The sequence below is a fragment of the Periophthalmus magnuspinnatus genome, chromosome 4 (genome assembly GCF_009829125.3).
Source record: "Periophthalmus magnuspinnatus isolate fPerMag1 chromosome 4, fPerMag1.2.pri, whole genome shotgun sequence".
NCBI lineage: Eukaryota > Metazoa > Chordata > Actinopteri > Gobiiformes > Gobiidae > Periophthalmus > Periophthalmus magnuspinnatus.
This window is the reverse complement of record NC_047129.1, coordinates 5,772,481-5,794,784: the sequence shown is the minus strand read 5'-3', so window position 1 is coordinate 5,794,784 and position 22,304 is coordinate 5,772,481. Positions and strand designations below refer to the sequence as shown.

General features: G+C 38.0%; 1 protein-coding gene across 1 annotated transcript in view; it reads left to right on the top strand.

The window, feature by feature from the left end:
* The window catches only part of prdm5 (PR domain containing 5), a 48,615-nt gene that overhangs the window by 8,770 nt on the left and 17,541 nt on the right, over window positions 1-22,304 (top strand). Inside the window, exons 8-13 of the mRNA XM_033965757.2 lie at window positions 501-580; window positions 2,374-2,458; window positions 2,879-3,036; window positions 4,558-4,651; window positions 8,657-8,817; window positions 13,115-13,208. Coding sequence (XP_033821648.1) covers window positions 501-580; window positions 2,374-2,458; window positions 2,879-3,036; window positions 4,558-4,651; window positions 8,657-8,817; window positions 13,115-13,208 — 672 coding nt within the window. The remainder of the gene's footprint in view (window positions 1-500; window positions 581-2,373; window positions 2,459-2,878; window positions 3,037-4,557; window positions 4,652-8,656; window positions 8,818-13,114; window positions 13,209-22,304) is intronic.

The window sequence follows — 22,304 nt, the reverse complement described above, 5'->3', positions numbered from 1 at the left end:
TGTAGAGCGTTTGTATTTATGACATAATGACTTCACAGATAATCATTGTTTCATTATAGATTTCTTTGAAGGTCTTTGTTCTCTCCTCAACACATTTTACCGTTTTGTCCTTTTACAGAAGGGGTGAAAGTCTTTGACAGATGTTTTAAGAAAGATTATGAACAAAGAAAGATGAAAAATACAGAAAGTTGCAAAGAAAAAATGTTGAATTTTAGTACAGTAAGGACCTCTGTCCTGCTCTGCACTGATCTCACCCTGTCTTTATCCCTTTGAAATCTCTCAACAAAAATGCAATTAAAACACACATAATAACCCTTTTCACACCAAAACATTTGCATCGCACCAGCCGAAAAGACTGGTTTGCAAAGATTCAAAAATAAAAACAGCTATATTGTATTGTTTATTAATATCATATACATTGCATACAGTCACTAGCAGTGCAATAATAAATACAAAGTCAAAGTATAACCTTATTTGTCATTTTTTCTGTCTGTATCCAGGCAGTGCACGGCGGAAACTGACTTGCACCATATGTAGCAGGAAGTGCTCATCTTCTCTGAACCTCCAGGACCATCGGAAGGTAAAGCTCTGCTCAGCTCACAGTCACCCCGCAGTAGACTCAGGATTTAAACAGATTAAACCATCTCACTGCTAAGTATCTCGCTACTTTCGGGTGCTTATTCTGAAGTTTTCTATACCCCATGTGAAAGTGACAGCTGGACAGTCTTATATATAAGGTGTTACATAAAGTGGAAAAGCTAACACTGCAATTTTGTTACATTCAGATACACGCTCAGAGAAACAAGCTGTGTATAATGTTTTTCAATACGTTTTTTAAGCAGGCCCAAGGATGAAAGGTAACAGCAGGATCCAAATGAACTAAATATAAGTATGTTTTCAATCCCCAAATAATTACCTGTGTAGTGCATAATACTGTAGACGTAGCAGTAAGTACATTTAACAACAGCAGTAGTAGGATTTGTAGTAGTAATAAAAGACATAGTACGAGTGGCAGTGATTATAGCATTTGTCAGTGTATATTATTGCAGAGTACAAGTTTTGAGTACTTCTTCCACCTCTGGATAGTAGCCATATTTGGTCTTAACCCTTGTAATAAGACAATGATAAATCCTCTTATAATGAATGAACTTGTCCCTTGATGTTGTTCATTAATTTTTTCTGGTCAGCATCCATCATCCAGATTAATCAAGAGGTGCTCATTTGTTTCTGTCGAATAAATGAATTACTGAGCTATTTGGGAACGTCTACATTTTTTATGTCACAGAAAAAAGACCAAGTTCACCTGGGTTCAGATTTGGATGCTAGCCCTTTTTTTTTTTTTTTTTACAACTACTTGTACTTATTCTTGCATTACTACAACCATAATCCTACTACATGTTATCACAGTGTCTGTCAATGCATTTCAAGTTACATTTTATATATTTTAACAAAGATGGGAAAGAGAACAACATGTCAACTTATGTTATGTGGAGTTTTTTGTTTCATCTACACATGTTTGAGTAACACTTTATTATTAGTGTGTCTATATCTCCAAAGCTCAAAATGCTCTGTGCAACGTTGTGATGTCATGAAGTGTTAGTTTTCAAGTTTTACCTTTTGTTCAGTAGAGATTGAAAATTCCAAGACTGTTATCCAAATCAATCGAGTGTATGGAGTTTGAAAACACAGTGGAGCACGTTCTGTATTACATGACATCACAAGGTGGAACAGAGTGTTTTCTGTTTGAGAGAAGAACTCTGCGTAAATATGCAAGATTTGTGTGTTAAACATGTGTGAATGAAACAAAACACAACTTCAAGTATGTTTGTGATGAGGAAATAACATATAACATAGATCAACATAATATGGACTCTCTAACTATTACTACTACTCATATACATGTACAAATAATTGACAAGAGAAATTAGTGCATAACCTTTTTACCATATATAGTTATCCTCAATTTTGTACCCACTAAAATTGTCCAATGTTACTACAATAAACGTGACAGGTTTTGTGAATACACTTGACTTTGGTTTAATGAAACACTAGTTACAGAGAGTACACATGAGAACAATCACACTCCTCACAAAGACAGTGTCGCCAAAGAAGCTTAGCTCTGCCATTATCATCGTTTAGCCGAACACGCTTTTGCATTAGCCGCTGTGACAAGAGGGAACTGCCGAATTAGCATATGTTATTGTAGCTGTTCGTCTGGGAACTATTCATTGTACAATTATTATTAGGTTTGAAACTTTTCATCACTTTCCTGCCTGTAGCTGTCAATGTAGAGAAATGGACAAGCTCTACTTCCTGTTAACCATTATGAGCACAACGTTAATTCATCAGTGTTGTGTTTTTTCCTCACTCCAGATACATGAGATATTTGAGTGCCATGACTGTGACAAAAAGTTTATCTCCACGAATCAGCTCAAACGCCACATGATCACACACTCGGGTAAGAAAAGTAGTGTCAATTTAAGATCTATACATTACAAATACGGATGGGAACTGTTTAAAGGTGCCAAATAAACAGGTTAATTTAGGACTGTTAGTGGAAAAAGCCAATTGAAGCCAAAAACTGCTACTGAATATACTAAATATATTTGCCTTTTAGGTCCTGGGAGAGCACTAGAAAGTTATAACAATAAAAATAATTAGTATACACAGGAATTTATAAACATTCCTACTCTGGTATGTAGTTTTAGATACTGATTAATAATACAGGAAGTTGTACTGAAAAAAGTACACTTAAAGTTCTGGTATTCAAGTACTGGTAGCAGGTATCATTGAAATAATGGTACCCAAAAGTAATTGAAAAGTACCCAGCCCTAATGTCAACAAGATTTGAAGTTTAAGTATGTTTCTGACCCTACAGAAAAGCGCCCGTACACGTGTGAGGTGTGTAATCGTTCGTTCAAACGCCTGGACCAGGTCACAGCTCATAAGATCATCCACAGTGAAGACAAACCATACAAGTGTAAACTGTGTGGGAAAGAGTTCGCTCATCGAAGCGTCTACAAGAATCACAAGAAGGTGAGTCAACATGTTATTGAAGTGAAGGCTTAAGGGTAATTATTAAAGTATTTATTGTTATTGAGGAAATCTGTTCAAACGTATCATCTGGACATCAGTAAACAACATCATTGACAAGCCTGTACAAATTTGAACACTTGAGGATTGGTCTTTATTGTAAGTGTTAATGCAGATTCCCAATTGTTAGCCAGTGGAAGTTTTGTCAACACGGATTTAGTGGCTGCTGGTGAAGTAGCAAAATAATCTATTCCAGTGCAAGGACTAAACAAACAAACAAAAAACATAAACATTGTGTCAAAAATGCCCTACGAAACAACATTTAAACAACAAGTTTTTTTGTTAAAAGTCCATTATACAACCTTTCTTTTCCACCACCTTTTTGTCAACATGGAGATTTGATTGCGTTGCCTAGAATGTTCCACAGTATGGAATAAAATGTATCGATCTCCATGGCGATAAACAGGTAAGTTACAGGTCAGATTTGTGGAGAGGTAGCCCAGCTCACAGTAAAAATACATGTTTGTCAAGTTTTGGGGTTTATAGAAACACATGTAATTCAATAAATCCAAACATTTAAAGTCCTACTGTAGAATATTCCAAGAGACATGCAGGTAGCAGACCTCAGAAAAGTTACAATGTGCACCTTTAAAGACCGGCTTATTCATTTGAAGCCCATTGTTGATTATGTGTTGGCTGTAGTTCAGTCCTTCAGGCCTGTGTGTGGTGGTCTGTGGGGTCTCTGTGCCGGTGTTTACTTTGGGGTTTGAGGTGTCATTTAGACAGATAGGAGCGAGGGGCCGGAGGGGGGCACAAAAACAGAAGCACTTTGAACCCGGGGCCCCTGGAGCTGCCCGTCTTCATCAAGTCAACAAACACAAACTCATCTGAAGACCTTAATCCTCTCTCCTCCTCACACAGAGCTAAGGAAATGCCACCTTGGTACAGCTCCACTTGCACTTTATAAACATGCTGATTTTGTTGATTTTTTTTCCCTTTTTCTCTCTTTTGCTACATTTATCTCACTCTATTTCTCTCTCTTCCCCTTTCTCTTTGTCTCTATCTTACTCTCTCTGTCTCTGTCTCGCTGTCTCCTTTCCTTCTTCTCTTGCTTCCTTTCTTTCTCCTCAACTTTCTCTTTTGGTTTCACTTTATAAATTCTATTTCTCTGTCTATACTTGGACCTCTCACTCCCTGTCTCTGTCTTATCTTTTTCTTCGTCTCTTCTCTTTGTCTCTCTTGCTCTCGCTTTCTTCATTTCTCCATCTATCTCACTGTTTCTCTACCTCTTTCTGTCTCACCCTATATCCCACACTCGCTTTCTCTCTCTCCTCATCTCTCTTTTTTGTTTTTGCCCCTTTTTGACTCTCTCTTTCTCCATTTCTTGCTCTCTTTCTCTCGATTTCTCCATCTCAATTTCTTTTCTCTCTCTGCTTTTCTCTGCCTGTCTCTCTCTCTTTTTTCTCTTTCCCCCCCTCTTCCTCTCTCTTCCTCTCTCTTCCTCTCTCTTCCTCTCTCTTCCAGACACACTCAGAGGAGCGGCCCTTTCAGTGTGAGGAGTGCAAAGCCTTATTCAGGACCCCATTTTCACTGCAGCGTCACCTACTCATCCACAATAGTAAGTATATCAAGTGTCGTTGAGCTGGAGAGGTTACTTAAGCAAATACAACATTTCTGTGGCCAACTGTGTTGTCAGCTTGTCATTTTGGGGGGCACTGCAAATAAATAACGTCAGGCTGCAAAACGAAAAATAATGATGTAAAGAAATTTGCCTGGGATCCAGAAGACACACTTCTTCAATACTTAACGGAGATGTGAGTCTGATCACCGGTGAAACACGTTTTCAGATGAACGTGTGGAAAAACAAATATGAGGAAAAAAGAATGCAAAAACATATCACAGGGGACTGAAAAACATTGTGGCTTTCTGCGTAATCAATGAGCTAACATTAAACTCTGAGGTGAGACACATGTCATTTTGTTTGAAAATGAGCACCTACATTTCACATGCACCACTGAGGGAAAAACAAATCTTGATTGCACGATCATGTTTGGTCGAACTCGAGATGTGAAAGAGGGCACGGTGACCAGACTGACATCACGCTGTATAAAAAAATACACAGATATCAAATATCATCCTGGAATTTCCAAGCAAGTAAACAGATGCAAATGTGAGTATCACACGAAACTCAGATATATGGGGCAAACTACACTCTCTCTCTCTCTCTCTCTCTATCTATCTATCTATCTCTCTATCTATCATCTATCTATCTATCTATCTATATCTATCTATATATATATATATATATATATATCTATATCTATATCTATATCTATATCTATATCTATATATATATATATATATATATATATATATATATATATATATATATATATAAAATTTATTTTTGTTTTTTTACAATGGACTCTGGGTTGGTACAAACATTTCCATTAAGGCCTACAGGAAAACAGTCGTAGTCTTAGGATACCAAACGTGCCTTATCACCAGCTGTTTCCAGTTTCTGTAGCTCTCCCCAGTTTTAGATGAGATAAAATGGGGGTGTTACTTTGATAACAATACAGTTTTATCCACATTACATGCAATTTGAGAAAAAAATCAGAACTAAATATAAACAGATGTAAAATATATGAAATTATATTGATTTTGGCTGGAGTATTACAAACTGGGAAGAAAATCTAAATATTTCAGCTTGATGCTATCTGATATTGGAATAATTATTTGTAAATGCAGAAGTCAGTACATCTGGAAGGAATTAAGAGTACAACCAACTGGAGCAATGGCCAATTTCTCTTCAAATACACAACATAAATCTGAACGAGATGTCACTAAGCTTGATTAAACTACACGTTTTGCAAAAAAAAAAAAAACCTTCTACAATCCATAGTAGTGTTGTCACAATACAGAAATGTCACACCATGATGATAACTCTTTATTTAGACAATAGAATGTGATTTTCGTGTGTAACTTTTTAGTATCGATACTTGCTAAAATGAGTATCAAGTTCAGATACTAGTTTTAGTATTGTTTAGTATCTTTTAGTAGATTTTTAATACTTTTGACAACCCTAGTCATTAAAGAAGTAGATTTTAAAATGGAGTTTATATAAAAAATGGATTTTGCTCATAGGATCCTGGGTAATGCCTTAAACTCCAGACAAGCCGTATAATATTTCATAAGCGATAATTTTATAAGGATTGATTTATTGTCCTCCCTCTGTTATTACAGACATTATTCCTCTAAACTCATGCCCTCAATAACCCCAAATATTAGACGACAATGCGCTTTTATTTGCTCTGTTTTATCTGCTAACGCTGGTTTAATCCTTTGTCCAGATGCATGCACTTTTCCCCTCAGACATGTTGAAGGACGATGGATAAAATACATTTTCCAAGCATGTTCGTTCACTGATAGTCTTTAATCTGTGCATATTTACAATAACCCCAGATATCCCATAATCCCTTTCCTGTGTCAACCTCCCACTGGGGTGATATCAGAGTGCTGTCCATGCGTTAGGCTTGGTGGCTGTGTGCTGGTTTGGCCCTGAACATAATAAACGGCGGGGAGACAGAAGTATAAGAGAGATAACAAAAAGGGTTGTAAAAGCTCAAGGCATTTCCTGTCCTTGTCTCAGGAGGCACGCAATCTAATACCAGGATTTGGATAAAGTATCAACACAAGCACTGTATGTGGGACGGGAGGCTCTGGTTTCAATGAGCGGTTGCATTAGAGACAGCATGAGGACAACCAGAAGTCATTAAGTTCAGACTGGTCTAAATTAAAAGTCACAAAACAATAATGGTGCCTGGATATTGATTAAGCGTAGTTAGTTAATTTGTAATTAGTTTTAATGTTTATTTCATTGCTGCTTATACCTGATTATGTTTTAGTCCAGGTTTAGATGGACCTTTGGCTAGTAACAGTTTTACTCGCACTTGCTACTTCACCAAATTGACTTATATATATATTTGTTTCTTGATGGTGAGGGCCAAAATCAAATAAGGAACAAGACAATAAACTAACTATTATGATTTAATGCTGAAAATCACATTCTATAGTCTAAAAAAAGAGTGTTTTTACCATAATCGTGGTATCAGACCCAGTACTGATTATCAGGTCTATTCTTTAGCATCAAAATCGAGTTTGAAATTTCAGTATCGTCCCCTCACTAATGTCCACATGCAAAACTAATTATTTAAGGCTATTAAAAAAGATGACAGAATGCATCAACTGTTGAAAAAATCCTAAAATTGCCAGACCAAAATGTAAACGTCTGACTACACATCCATGTGACCTGCTGGAGAGATCATTTTAGGACATTTTATACTTTAATAGCAATTAATGCTCTTGCTTGTCTTGTAGTAAAGCCAGGGTTGGTTTTAGATGGAAAACTCATTACTCATGTAACTCTAGACCAAAGTTTTTCGACTACTTGCAGTTTTCAGTGTTGTTCTCTTACATTATGTGTGAATGACAGAACAGGCACATGTTTGATACAACAACATCCCGCTCCTCCATCCTTGTGAGAAGTGTGTCGAGTGAGGACAGGGACCGCATTAATTATCCTCAAGTGAATGTTTCCATCTAATGTAAAGAGAATGGGCTCGTCTCTCAGGCTGTTCACTTTATTGAGCTGACCATCATTGGCCTTGGTAATAGGAGCTTGTACCCAAACACACACATGCAGTCTGTGCTCTGTACAAACTGAATGATCTGTATAGAATAGAAACAGCCACTTGACAACCCGAGCCAATGCTGTATAGACCCAGGAGAAGAGTAGGAAGAGAGAGGCTCATCTGACATTTGTAGAAAGTAGTAACATAAACTGACCATGTTTTTTAAACCAAATTTGACATTATGGCTGTGATAGTAGACAGAGCTTTGACCATGTTTTGAGAGCTTGAGTTTAATAAATACTCCAATGTATATTTTTTGTTTTTTTTCTTTTTTATCACACTAAAATATACTTAATTTCAACTTATGTCTTGCTATATAGAAGAACTTGACTTTCTAAGTCTTCTCAGACAAGGTCAAACTTATTGCCCTATTTTGATATTTTTTCAGTTATACTTCAAATGCGTATGTCGTTTTGCTAATAGTTATTGACTAGTAACAGGTTATTGATTTCCTTCACAGTTTTAGTAGTTTTGTATTCCAAAATGTTGTGGATCCACTTGGTACAGCCCTTAAAACTGCACTGACTATTTTATGTTGGTTTTATTTTACTTCCGATTAGCCGGATTGTAAGAGAGTATTTATCATTACAAAATAAAAGTGTTTTATAAGTGATTATCCTTCTTTTCTGGACATTTCTTCAATAGATTTGTTGATATTACCAACATGACAAGGCGGTTTGTTTCTTCCAAGTTTCAACACTCACACAATGAAGGAACAACTTGTGCTTAAAAACTGGACTGGCCAATTGTAAAGCCTTTTGTCTGGTGAATTGAAAAACTCCGCTTGGCCACTCAACTGTCTGGTTCAAATTGGGTCCCCACTTGCTGTGCGTGATGACCGTTCTTTTACAGATACAACAAAAGACTGGCAAAAGGCCTCGGAATGGCTTCTTTTTATTTTCCTTTACAATTGTGTGTTTCTGCTGCAGGTGAGCGAACATTCAAGTGTGACCAGTGCGATGCCACGTTTAAGAGGAAGGACACTCTAAATGTTCATATCCAGGTGGTGCATGACGGACATAAGAAATACAAGTGCGACCTGTGTGAGAAGGCCTTTGTCACGCCATCAGTGCTAAAGAGCCACAAGAAGGTAAACTACAATGGCAGCGGGATTATGGGAAAAATATGAAAGATTTCTGACCACTGATTGGTCCGATTTAGTTCAGCAATTTGTACGAAAATGTCTTGCCTAAAATTCTCAGAAATACTGCAGGGCACTTTTCACTATGCATAAAAATTATATATTAGTACTATAAAAATATGTATGTAATAGTCAAACCTCATGTCTTGAAATAATGTGCACATCCTGGATATTAGCCAGTTTGTAACAGAGCAAGTGTAGACAAACAAATAGACATCCAAACACTTCCGTTAGCTTATTCAGCAGTTTAGAGCCAGCAAGTTTTATATGTATCTATGATGACACAACGAGCCACTAACCACTCTGCCATATACTTGTCATGCATTCAAATGTTCTTTTTTTTGTACTTTGCCTCCCTGGTACCAGCTACTACCCCTAATGTACAAAACAGATTTTGGAAACCTGGCAGGCCCATCCATCTTGCCACTGCTGCCCATGGAGACCTGGATTCAGCTGCAGTGTTGATTAGAAATGGCACTTAGTCCATTATCTCTGCAGGGTTTCAAAGTCCAAAACAGATCAGGGTTCAGATTATGAGGCTTAAATTTGACAACATTCTTTGGTGGGTCTAGATCAAGATTGAAACCAAACAGGTTTTTGGTGCAGAGCAAAAGGAAATGTCCCGTAGGTTGTCCCAGAGCAGTAGAGCTGAATACAGGCATCTGAACTGTCCCGCTGCTAACAGGGGGAACAGAAGACTGCTGGAGCTGCGATCAAAGTCAAGTCTGTGAGGAAACCAAAACTCACTCACTGAGAAAACCTGCTCAAACTACACATGGAATGGTGATTCATATTATTATATCAGGCAGAATAATTATCACTACATTTGTAAACAAAAAGGGAAGGAAGCCACGTGCTCATCTACAGTGAGGCATTGCTTAAATATTCCACAGTATGGCATTATGCTTATACAGCTTGAGTTTATTTAATTATAGATGTTTTGACTTGAAATTAAACAACATCTTTGTAAACTTGTATCTTGCTGTGTGAAGGTTCAGACCTGACCTGTAACTCGCCTGTTACTTGCCTGGCTCATGGCATCACCTGCTCGTCTCCATGGAGATGTCATTGCTTTGCAGAGAATGCTCCCTGGTGTCATGTTTTAACTTTTTAATACCACAGAAAAACAATATCTCAGTTGTCCACTTACATTATTTTGGGGTAAAGTTGTGTCAAAAGGCAGATATTGTGTGGGAGTGTTGTACTAGTTTGGCTTGAATACCATCTTGTGGTAGTTTCTTTTAATGTTACTTTGCTAACCTGTGATTTTCAAGTTTATCTGATTTGTTTTACTATCAGACTGAAAAACAAGACTTGATTTATTGTGCTGTGGCTCCAAAGCTGGTTGGAGGAGTCCCTGTTTCCCTGTTTGGTAGTTTCTTGTTGTGAGTACTGTACTATCTGGAGGTGTGGGCTAGGCCCATATTTTGAAGCATGATATACTGCTACAGATAAACGATAAAACTGAAACTACTTTATGCCACTGGCACAAAAAAATAAACCAGTAAACCATTTTTAAAATACAGGATCATTAAAAATATGAGTTACAAGAAATAAATAACAGAAAGAACCAGTAATTAATCCTGTATCCATCCATCCCTGTACAGCTTAAATTTTACTGTATTACATAAAAATAGCAGAAACCTCACCACTATTGCAACAAAAATATGCACACAACAAATATTGAACAGCAAAATATATTGTTCCAACTCTCATATATTAAATTATAATTTGATATAGTAATTATCGTGACAGTCCTAGTATGGGCTTGCATGTACTTGTATTGTACTATTTATACTTAGTGATGGTGATAACACCCCAGTGTCAGAAGAATGTGCTCCTGAATCATAATGACTGAGGTGTTATTTGATTCATTATATTTTTAGCTTTAAAAACCCTTTGGTGATTACAAACAACTCAATTCAATCAACTTCTATCTGTCTTTGGCTCACTGTGTTCCCAAATGATCATGGGCTGTTTCTGAAAAAAGTCACCAAACTACTTTTGTCTGTGCAACAAAAGTTTTAAATGGCCTTTGTTTAGTGAAGATTATTATCAATGTGCACTAAGGACGTGTTAACACATGGCACAAAAATTGGGAATTAAAGCCCCACTGTGTAACCTTTTAGCCAAAAAAGAGGCAAAAATGTGTTGCTATATGTTTTCATACGCTGAAAATGTATTAAATTAAAGGCAAATTCTCACCATTTAGTTTATTTAGTTCAGTGTGTATTACTGTGTCAATAGACTGGACATAAGTTTGTGAGACAGCTGCCTTTGTGAGGAGACTGCAGCGGTGTCAGAGGCGCACAGAAGGGCGATGGGGGCCTATAGAGGAGCTGCTCTGTATTGTTGTACCGCTCTTGAAACTGTCGCTCCGAGTTTGAATTTTCACATGTACTGTTCAGCATGTATCAGGAGGAGAGGGGGGAGGGGTGCGTAGTGGAATGATGGGAATAAACACTCTTCTTCAATAGTGTCGTTGAGAAGATAAGAAAGAAACGTCTCAAACAACAACAATTTAGACTGCAAAGCTGAGTTTACACAGCAACACCGCAGTAATGTTGTGTAATGATAGGACGACTTTACCATAAACACATCCCAGCGCATACTTCCAGGTTCAATCAAAAACCAGTAAAGACAAAGTTTTTTTCTCTAGTGCAAGGACAAGAGCTAGATTGGACAAAGGAATACTTTTTCTGCAAGTAAGTGATAGATTTTGATGCTTTTTCTGCAAAATACAAGAAGAAATTTCTTATCCAAAACATAAAAGAGATGTAGTTTTTTCATTTGCGCTCCATACATGACCAAATACATGAACAGGTATGCACTTTGGCCTTGTGTGATTCTTTATGGGCGTGTGGATGATAAAAAAGAAGAAAGATGAGGAGATGAAGGTCTTAGAAGGTCCGCTGGGATTTGTAGTCTGCTCTTTGATCCTGCCTTCACTCCACTGTCATGTCAAGATCTCCATACACTGCACAATGGAGGACTGGTGCATTGTGGGAGAATATGGAAATGAGGTCAAGAGGGCAGTGGCATCTATGCTTCAAATCTTTGAAGAGGTTATGTTTGACAGTTTAACTACACAAATCAATTGGCCCACTCCTGGCAGTGTTGGATATGAGAATGTACAGCTTTGAACAAAATGAAAATAAATTAAAAAAGGGACTATAAAAGATATCGGATTATTATCCCGGATAGTATTTGTTAAATTCCTTCGATGACACCAGTATGAAAAATTTAAGGAGCTAAAGGCACAGGCAGTCAACAAAATCCAGCTTATTTCACCATTTACTGATTTATCAATATTCTTTAGTTGAAAATTTCAACATTTTCAATATATTTTAAAGGAAAATTATATTAAGTAATAATATTAAGTAAATACATTTTATGTGATTTTTTTTTTTTTAATCAGTGGTGGAGGAAGTTCTCAATTTTGTTGAGCAAAAAATACTCAAACAACAATACTCAAAAATCTTTCACTTTCACAAGAGTAAAAAGTAAAAGCATTTTGCGCAGATTTTGAGGTCTAATAAAACTCCAAATGTAGAGCTGTTGGTAAAGATCTGTACTGAATTTTTTCAACAGAAACAATTCACTTGATAGTTATTTCCTAGCTGTTGTTATTTGTATATTTTTGTTGGCACAAATTATGAATATGTTAAAAATAAACCCTCAGTCTTTTCAGCAGTAATAAAAAACAATAATAATAAAATTCTTTTACCTTTCAGTCCAGTTAAAAAATGTAGTGCCATAGAAAGCACAGACACCTGTTCTCAAATGTAGTGCAGTAAAAAGTATCCACTGTAAAACTAAAGTACTGATACCTAAAATTTGTATTTAAGTACAGTACTTACAGCACTCCACCAGTTTTTTCTGAACATTTATTACCCAGTATATTTGTATATTGAATATAGTCATATCTAATACACAAAATGATTTAATTTAATCTTTCTGTTATTTTGTTGTGTGAAAAACAAACACTGTCTGATGAAGTTTCAATAGAAAATAAGATGGATACGTGTCTACTTATCACAAAAGGGTTGCAGCAAACATGTGTAGTTCATATTTACTGTATATTAACTCTGTACCAAAAAATAAAAACCTGATGGTATTTTTAGAGCAGCAGTCATGTCCATCCATTGAATCGCAGGCATCGCATTCAATAAAACTTCAAGTCAGCTCTGAGGAAGTACAAATGTTTCTGATGTTTCTGAACCACATGTGTGTTTTATCATGGCAGACTCACACAGGAGAGAAGGAGAAGATCTGCCCGTACTGTGGACAGAAGTTTGCCAGTAACGGCACTCTGAGGGTCCACATCCGCAGCCACACAGGTCAGTGCTCAGAACACATACTAATAAGAAGACATTATTACATTTATCTGACAGTTGGTACATAAATAATACAAACTGATGCTGATCATAATAACTGCAGTCATTAAGTCAACCTGTGTTTAAGTATGTGACATTACAGGTAAGGCTCTTACAGTCCAAAAGTCATGGATTCAAATGAAATTCATTTGAAACATAATAATCATAAAAATAATGCCTTACACTTAATAATAATACGCTTTACAGGTTTGTTGAGACCTTTCAAACCACTACTCTGTAGTTATTCATTCAATGGTAGTAAGCTTCTAATGTAGCCACAGCTGCCCTGGGGCAGACTGAGCCACACGAGCAAATCTGCACCATCTGTCCACCTGTCACGCACATGTATACCACAGTAATACTAAACAAGGTGGTTGAAGTGCCTAAAAACACAATTAGAGGTCCGACTGCTCTAACCACACTTGCTACTGTATAATATAAATACATTCACAAAGACAGCCTTTAATTCTTATCTAATATAAAAACAGTATCATTACATAATAAAGTATGTTGTAAGTTACTTATTATAATCATATTTGACCAGTGCATGCCACACTACACCACACACCCACTGCCCTGCGCCTGACTTCCTCTGTGCAAACGTACAGAGCTATTATAAGGTTAAGAAAATTCCTGCGTTGCCATTTTCTCTGCGTACTTCAGTCTCTGTGTACACCGCCACAAAAAATAGAGCTCTGGATGTTCATTAAAGGGCCTTAAACGGGATGGTTACACATTCTTGTCCGTTTCCTAACCAACAGACTGGAGCAGACCTGGCACGACCACACACACTCTTTCATTCACTCGGCCCTCTCTGCCTCCCCCGGCTTCCTCCCCTCTCTCCACAATGGACATTTAAAAGTCGTATTCTTTTATTGTCATTTCATGCAGGAAAAGGCCGTCTACGTTTCCACACTGCTAATGCATGGCTAAATGTGACACAAAATTGTAGCGTGAAATCCAATTACCATACTGTCCTTACTGTTAATACAGGACCGATGTCTGATATACACGATTCCCATCACAATAAGCTAAACCAAATATATATAGTGAGTTTTGCTGTGGTCAACAATTTAATATTCCGAAGACAATATTAGAGCTCGACTGTTATGTGTTTTTTCATGGCTGATGCTGATAGTTTAGAATCCAGGGAAGCTGATGACCAACAAGTTCTGCCGATATTTTTGGGCCGATGTATTTAATTATTTTCTCCAGTTTCTGTAATAAAAGAGCTGTGTGTGTTTTGTGCAGCTTTGTATGTACTCTTTAAGCAGCAAGTCAGCCAAAACAAAATAATAAAATCGTCCAGTGCTGGAGAAAAAGCAAAAATATCTGCTCAATATGTACACAAAATAAAGTGAGTCACTCTCTAAAAAACATTGGTGTTTATATTTATGGCACATGTATGCTCTCTCTTTGACACTTGACACGCGTAAATAATTTCACAATGTTACCACTCTCTAAAAAGCCATTGCATCTGTATAAAACTTAAGGAAGTGTGTCGTAACTCGAACAAGGACCCTTCGAGGACAATATGAATCATAGTGTATGTATAGAATTCAGACAGCCTTTACAATATGGTTGTCACTCACAAACAAAAAAGACTAAACAGAGAGAGTTCTTGACAGCTTGTCTTGTAGCATCATTTTCAAATGTTTTGCCTGTCCGTGTTCTATCCCAGGCTGTTAAACTCAAATCTAAAGTTGTATTGAATCCTGACGTGTCTTCCCAACTTTGCATTTATGGATTGTCCACACTTCCTCTAAAATACTCTTACAAAGCGAAAGAAAAGTGAAAAGTATTGTACGCAGTAGACATGAGGTCGGTGTGGTTGAATAGTGTATACGGCTGTAGCTTTTGCTCGAAGTGAATCCTCTCTTCCAGGTGTCTGTATGTGAGTGGTGGCATGACGGTGGGCCTTTGACAAGCTGCCATTGTAACCCATTGAGTTGGTGTGTGTCTGTATACATGTATGTGTGTGCAGGGCAAACCATCCCATACCAGCGAGGGCCTGATTGTATTTATATAGAATAAACAAAGGAGAGGAATGCAGGGGGAGGTGTGGGAGCGGATTCGACACCTCCAAAGAAAAGAAAAGAAGTACAAAAAACGCAGAAAAGACCACTCCAAGAAAGCATCCAGCCACATGACCCTTGACCCTGACTGGCTGTAAATCTGTCCACTACTTCTATAGACTGGGGTTTGTGAGTTTGTTGTGTTTTTGTGTCAGGGAGAGGGAGGGAGAGGCACAAATAAGCTTTAGGTTTAAAAGTGTTGTTGGTTCCCCTGAGCAACATGGCCGACCAGACGAATCACAAAGAGACAGAAGTGGGTTTGTGACAGAAGACATGATATATTGTTATTTATTAAGGGTAAACTGAAAGCATCAACTTAGGATGTAACTTACACTTATCAAATCCATAACGCATTAAAATGGATATTATTAAAGGTAGACTATATTCTTTAGAAAGCAGACAAGCACATTTTCAAAAATATTGCAAAAGTTCCATTGATAACCGTCTCCTTCCCTATACTCTTAAAACCTACCTAAGTATACATCAAGATATACTGTGCATTTTTAACCTAAATAAAAACTGAAAAAAAAAATTGAAAGAAAGAAGTTTAACCTAAACCCAAGCCAAAATGAGAAAAAAACAAGTAGATTTATATGAGAAAAAGACGTGCAATTATGTAACACAACCAAACCAAGCTCCAAACCTTAATCAAATAAGGACTATATAATATAACAGACCAAAACAAATACACCATGTAGAGGTATGGTTTTGTTGGTGGCCCACACTGGGATTGGCAGGGGTGCTGTTCACTGCCACCTTGCACTCCAGATGTGACCATTTGACCAATGAAACTTTAGACAGTGACCTTATCGACCATGTATGTGGCTAGTTGACCCAAAGCTGTCAGTTCTCCAGACGAGCCACAACCTAGGACCACAGTGAAACCCTAACCTGAGAGCACACAGAAGCACACATCGGCTCGGGTCAAACCAGGACTAAACCAGGAGAGAACTGAGGCCAGTTTATGTTGTGTTGGACCAAGAACAACGATAGCAAAAGATGAAGTTTAAATCTGTCAGCTGGACAGATTGTTGTAGGAATGAAGACGTTTTGCTGCTCATCCAAGCCGCTTCTTCTGGGGTGACAGTAGCTTAGTTGATTGTTTGTCCACTGATCAGAAGGTTGGTGGTTCAAATCCTGCTCTTGACATAAACATCATTGGTTGAACGGTCAGATCCACTGACCCAGATTTTGGCAGTGCGATTCCAGGCCTCACAGATAAATACTGTCGTTGTGTCCTTGGGCAAGACACTTAACCCACCTTGCCCCCCAGTGTCTGCATACACTGGTGTATGAATGTGTGTGTAAATGGGTGAGTGGTTCCTTGATCTAAAGCACTTTCAGTGCCTTGAAGGTGGAAAAGTGCTGTATAAAAATGTGACCATTTACCATTCTTCAGTTCTGGTCAGACTGCTGGTGGACACTGTTTTATATCTATCTGAAGGGAGGGGCTAACTACACAAACAAAACAACAAAACTAGACAGCTATTGTCTCTAGTTTTAGCCTTAACTGCCCTATTCAACCTTTAATGGCCCTCCTATTGTTCGCTTTTGTTTCTTTTTGTTTGCTTTGGGTCTGAGGATGGAATCATCCATCCATCCATCCATCCATCTTCTTCCGCTTATCCGGGGCCGGGTCGCGGGGGCAGCAGTCTAAGCAGGGACTCCCAGACTTCCCTCACCCCGGACACGTCCTCCAGCTCCTCCGGTGGGACCCCAAGGCGTTCCCAGGCCAGCCGAGAGACATAGTCCCTCCAGCGTGTCCTGGGTCTTCCCCGGGGCCTCCTCCCGGTGGGACATGCCCAGAACACCTCCCTAGGGAGGCGTCCAGGAGGCATCCTGAGCAGATACCCGAGCCACCTCAGCTGGTTCCTCTCAACGTGTAGGAGCAGCGGCTCTACTCCGAGCTACTCCCGTGTGACCGAGCTCCTCACCCTATCCCTAAGGGTGCGCCCGGCCACTCTGCGGAGGAAGCCCATTTCAGCCGCTTGTATCCGCGATCTTGTCCTTTCGGTCATTAGGATGGAATCATAGATCTGTAAAAGATTATGTGCCAGGCTCTTATTCCTGTTTAAGGAAGGATTGTCTTTCCTAACAAAAATAGCTTCTTTAACTAAGATCTGAACTTCACTATCTTCAAAGGAGTGGTTAGTGTCTTTGAGATGTAGATGTACATCAGACTGGGGTCCAGAGGAGCTCTCGCAACAGTGTTGGTACATCCTCTTATGGAGTAGCTGTTTAGTTTCTCCAGTGTAACGCTCACTCCACTCTTACTACACTGAATGAAGTACACCACATTACTTTGTTTGTGACTCGGGGTTTTGTCCTTTGGGTGAACCAGTTTCTGTCTTAAAGTGTTGGAATCTCATACTGTCTGAAAATTCTTCGAAGTTTTTCAGACACACCCGCTGTGTATGGAATAGTTACACTTATCTAGGTAACTATTCCTGTTGTCCTGTTTTCCCTGTTGGGCTTTCTCCACATGTTGTTTCTCCTTCACATTTCCCTCTGTATTTGTGAGCACCACTTGAGCTCTGTGTTTTAGAGTACGAATAACTCTGAGTTTGTGCTAGAGTGGATGGTGCTAGTTTTCTGTATATTTCAAACCTACAAACTCTTCAAGACAGAAACTGGTTCACCCAAAAGACGAAACCCCAAGACATAAACAAAGTAATGTGTCTACTCCATTCAGTGTAGTGAAGAGTGCAGTGAGCGTTACACTGGAGAAACTAAACAGCTACTCCATAAGAGAATGTACCAACACCGTCGTGAGAGCAGCTCAGGACCCCAGTCTGCTGTTATTCTACATCTCAAAGACACTAACCACTCCTTTGAAGATAGTGAGGTTCAGATTTGAGTCAGAGAAAATTTTTTTTTGAGAGGGACGTTAAAGAAGCTATTTTTGTTAGGAAAGACAATCCTTCCCTAAACAGGAATGGGGCCTGAGATATAATCTCTCACAGATCTTTGATTCCATCCTCAGACGCAAAGCAAACAAAAAGAAACAAGACAGAATAATAGGAGGGCCATTAAAGGTTGAATAGGGTATTTAAGGCTGAAATTAGAGAAGAGAGAGAGAGCTGTTTACCGATTCAGTGTAGTTAGCTCCTCTCTTCAGACAGATATAAGGCAGTGTCCACCAGCAATCTGACCAGAACTGAAGAGGCAGCTTGGATCAGCAGCTCTTTCAACGTTTTGTCCAGTTGATAGATTTAAACTCCATCTTTTGCTATAGATCAGACCTGGACGACTGAGGGGTTACACAGACACCAAGAACAAAGATAAAACTGCACATGGAAGGTGAATGAAAAAAATAGCAAGATGTGATACATTTGCAGCAGACTAAGTATTTAGAGATGAAATGTCTTATTATATTCAAAAGAAAATCGAACTATGTCAATTTAACATCTAATCCAAGAAGCTTCTTCAGTTCATGAGAAGCTGAAGTAGAACTAAAGAAGCTACTTGAAAACTTTTCCCATTTGACAGAATTCAGTTTTGTTTTGCTGTGGACTCTACCTGAACCACTGAGGAATTATGATGTGTCATTCAGGCTTTCAGAACTACTTAGACACCACTGGTACTTTTTATTGATTACCCTAATGTGTGTGTACAGAAAGCACGTTAAACTATTTAGGTCTCAATGTGAACAAGGATTTAACCTAAGGGCTAAAACAGGGGTGTCAAACTCATTTGCACAAAGGGCCACATCAACAAAATGTTCGCTCTCAAAGGGCCAGATGTAACTGTAAGATCCTATAAATGTAACTAAATGTAACCAGATGTAATGTAAAATAAATAAACTACTTTTTAATCTTGTTAATTAACCGTTTCTATATTTATTATTTATTCAAGTTGCAAATATTGCATATATATTTGCATAGATATGAAAAAATGACTGTGTAACTGTATCTCCTGATAAACTGATTTAAGACAGTCATACCTTTTAATTTACCTTGCCGTGGGCCACATAAAATGGTGTGGCGGGCCGCATTTGGCTCACGGGCCTTGAGTTTGACACATGTGGGCTAAAAGATGAAGGCTAAAAACAATACATTCCATCTTTCCAGAACTGTAATACTTTTATTGCCTTTATATTATGTCCTTTCAGATAAAATATTTGACTTAAGTTTATCTAGGCTTGATGTTGATATAACAGATCTAAGACATGAATTTGATTTGAAGTATTTAAAACAATTCTCACTTTACTAACACACCACATTTTAACAATCAGGTTTACTACAGCGCTGATGTAAGTAAAAATGTAGGAGGGCCTTGTTTTTCCACGGGTCATCTCTTAAAGCAGGCCACCAGCCGAGCAGACAGACTTTAAAATCAGCAGCTTTTCTGGACCAATGGCAGGAAAGCCTTGTGCTGTTTGTCTTCCTGCTTCACAGGAACAGCTCTGCATTGATTATTTACCTGCTAAACACAGAGGACTTTGTGAGCAGTCCTTGGAGATTTCTTTCCCCTATCACTTTACCAACACACATTGAAACACACCGGAAATGAGCTGAAGTTATCTTAAAAAGTACCTCTCCTCAAAAGCACTAAATAGTTGGCGGGCGCAAAAATATATTTAGCTTGTAATTACATTGTGGTAGAACATCATGTCATGCTCAAATGTATTAACTGAGCTTCGAAGTGTCGCAAAATTAGCTGTCATGATCTCAGCAGTGGCATATATTATGGGCTGTCAGGGGCTTTGACAACCCAGCACTGATGATTGATGGTTCTCTCATCTCCAAGTGACTCGTTTTGGCCATGTTTTTGTCAAGCATACTTTGTGCTTAGAGTGGAGTGGATTTTCCCCCCTTTTTGGCTGCCATATTTGTGTGGTAAATAAGAAAAGTGGGCAGTTGAGGATTATTTGTGCCAAGGGAAAGGCTGACAGCAGCGGAGTGCTCTGACTTCATCCACGTGTCATGTTTGGGCACCGAGTTGGGCCCATGAGGATTGTGTAGTAAATAATCCTTTATGGACAAAATGTACTCAAGTAAATTTGCATCTTAAAGTGTCTATGACAGGTTTTCATGTTTTTTGAACTATTCTTCTTCTACTACTACTTATCTGTTATAGTAAATCTTGTTATCAGTTAAGGGGCAGTTTGTGGGAAAATAAACAACATTAAAACCTCTACCTCATCAGCACCAGCAATTCAGTCCAAATACAGGTACAACTTACTAGAAATCAACCAATGTATCGATTGGCTGACATATTGGTTGGCCGGTATTTTCACTTTTTAGCCTATAATTTATTGGCCTTAAATCTCCAGCAGAGGGGTTAAACTACTGGGTCAAAGAATATGAATAGCACTTTACTTGAACACTTGAGTGAGAAGAGATAACTTCTTAAAACGTGACTACATAGCTCTCTTATCCAGTTTGTAAAATGACCAAAATCAGCCATCGGTTTCTCTAAATTCTAAACGACTGGTATCACCTTCGGCCATGAAAAAACACATATCAGTTAATTTAATTTAATGGAGATGTTGTCATTTATTTGTATTAGTCTAATCATGGCTATTGTGCAGTTTAAACAAGTTTCGGCCCTTGAATTGATGCATTTTTATTCCTGAACAGTTTTGAGTTTTGATAGACTGGTAGATATAGAATTAGCTGGTAGTATTAGTAGCTGACACTTGCAGTAGCTGATGATTTGCTATTGGCTGCATTGTATTATAGTAGTAATATCGTCAGTATAGTTGATAAGTTTTACCCTCGTTTGCCATTGTGCATTAATACAATTTTCTTAATTAAGATGTAAATATAATGTGATATTGTGGGCTTTCATTCAGTTACTACTTGAGTAAGGTATTTGTACATTTACTTTCTATGTGCAGTTATTGAGTACATCTTTGACGCGCATGTTGCTAAAATACATAAATTACATTCAAAGTCATAGGCAGCACACTTTTTTCGTTAATTTAACAAGCAGAAACAGGAGACAGAATAAAACAAATGGACTACTGACGGAGAGTGCTAACTTTATACAGCTGTTTGTTTTGGCCCGGCCTGAAGCCACTGCTCTCAGTTTGGAGACACAGGCCAGAGTGGAAAGAGACACAGAGACACAGAGACACAGAGACTCAGAGACTAGGCTTTAGTAATTATTGAGAAAATACAAGATACACTAGACAAAATGGTAAGGACAGCCAAAAATTGTACTTGAGCGTTGTGGCTGAATGATTTTTGGAAAAATATGTAACTACAATTTTTCTGACAAGTATTGCCATTGCAAATTGTGATTAATGTTTTAGAATCAGGAGCGTTTTAAACACATTTTAAACATGTCCAGGACTATTTTAAAAGAAGAAATATAAACTGCTAAATGAATACAAGAACCACCTGAAGAATAAACTACACAATGTTTATTTTGTTGTTTGCACAGAACAGTCACATAAATGTGCCTGCCTTTTGTGATTTGCTCATTTTAATCATGCAAATTGTAACTTATAATTTGACTGATTTTACAGGCTTTTGAGTATAAGTACATGAGCATAGAAACATTTCTTTAGAAGTAGAGGTGACTGAGTGTTTACTGTATTCAATCATCAACAAGCGATTTCAAATCATATAAGCTATAACTATAAATACATGTTTAGTTGCCACAATGTGTACTGAAGTAAGTTCTTCCAGATATCATTCAGTTATGTATTCATGTAAGTTATTAGGAATTCAATTTATTGCAGAAACTGCTCAAGTAAAGTGCATATCCAAATCACTCTATCACTGTTACCATATTGTGGTATTTGTTTTGCCTTGAGCTTTACTTTAGAGCTTGAAAATGCAGTCGTAATAATAAATGGTCTTATATTTGCATTGACCCCGGTCACAGACTAATGGTTATTGGCGGTGTCTATGTGATATTAATATTAAGTCATATAAATGATACAGCCATAGGCCAAAACTGTGCTCTGTGTTTCTTCACACGTATAACAGAGGTTAGTGTGGACAGCTCTGGACAAAGACATCTGCCTCATTAC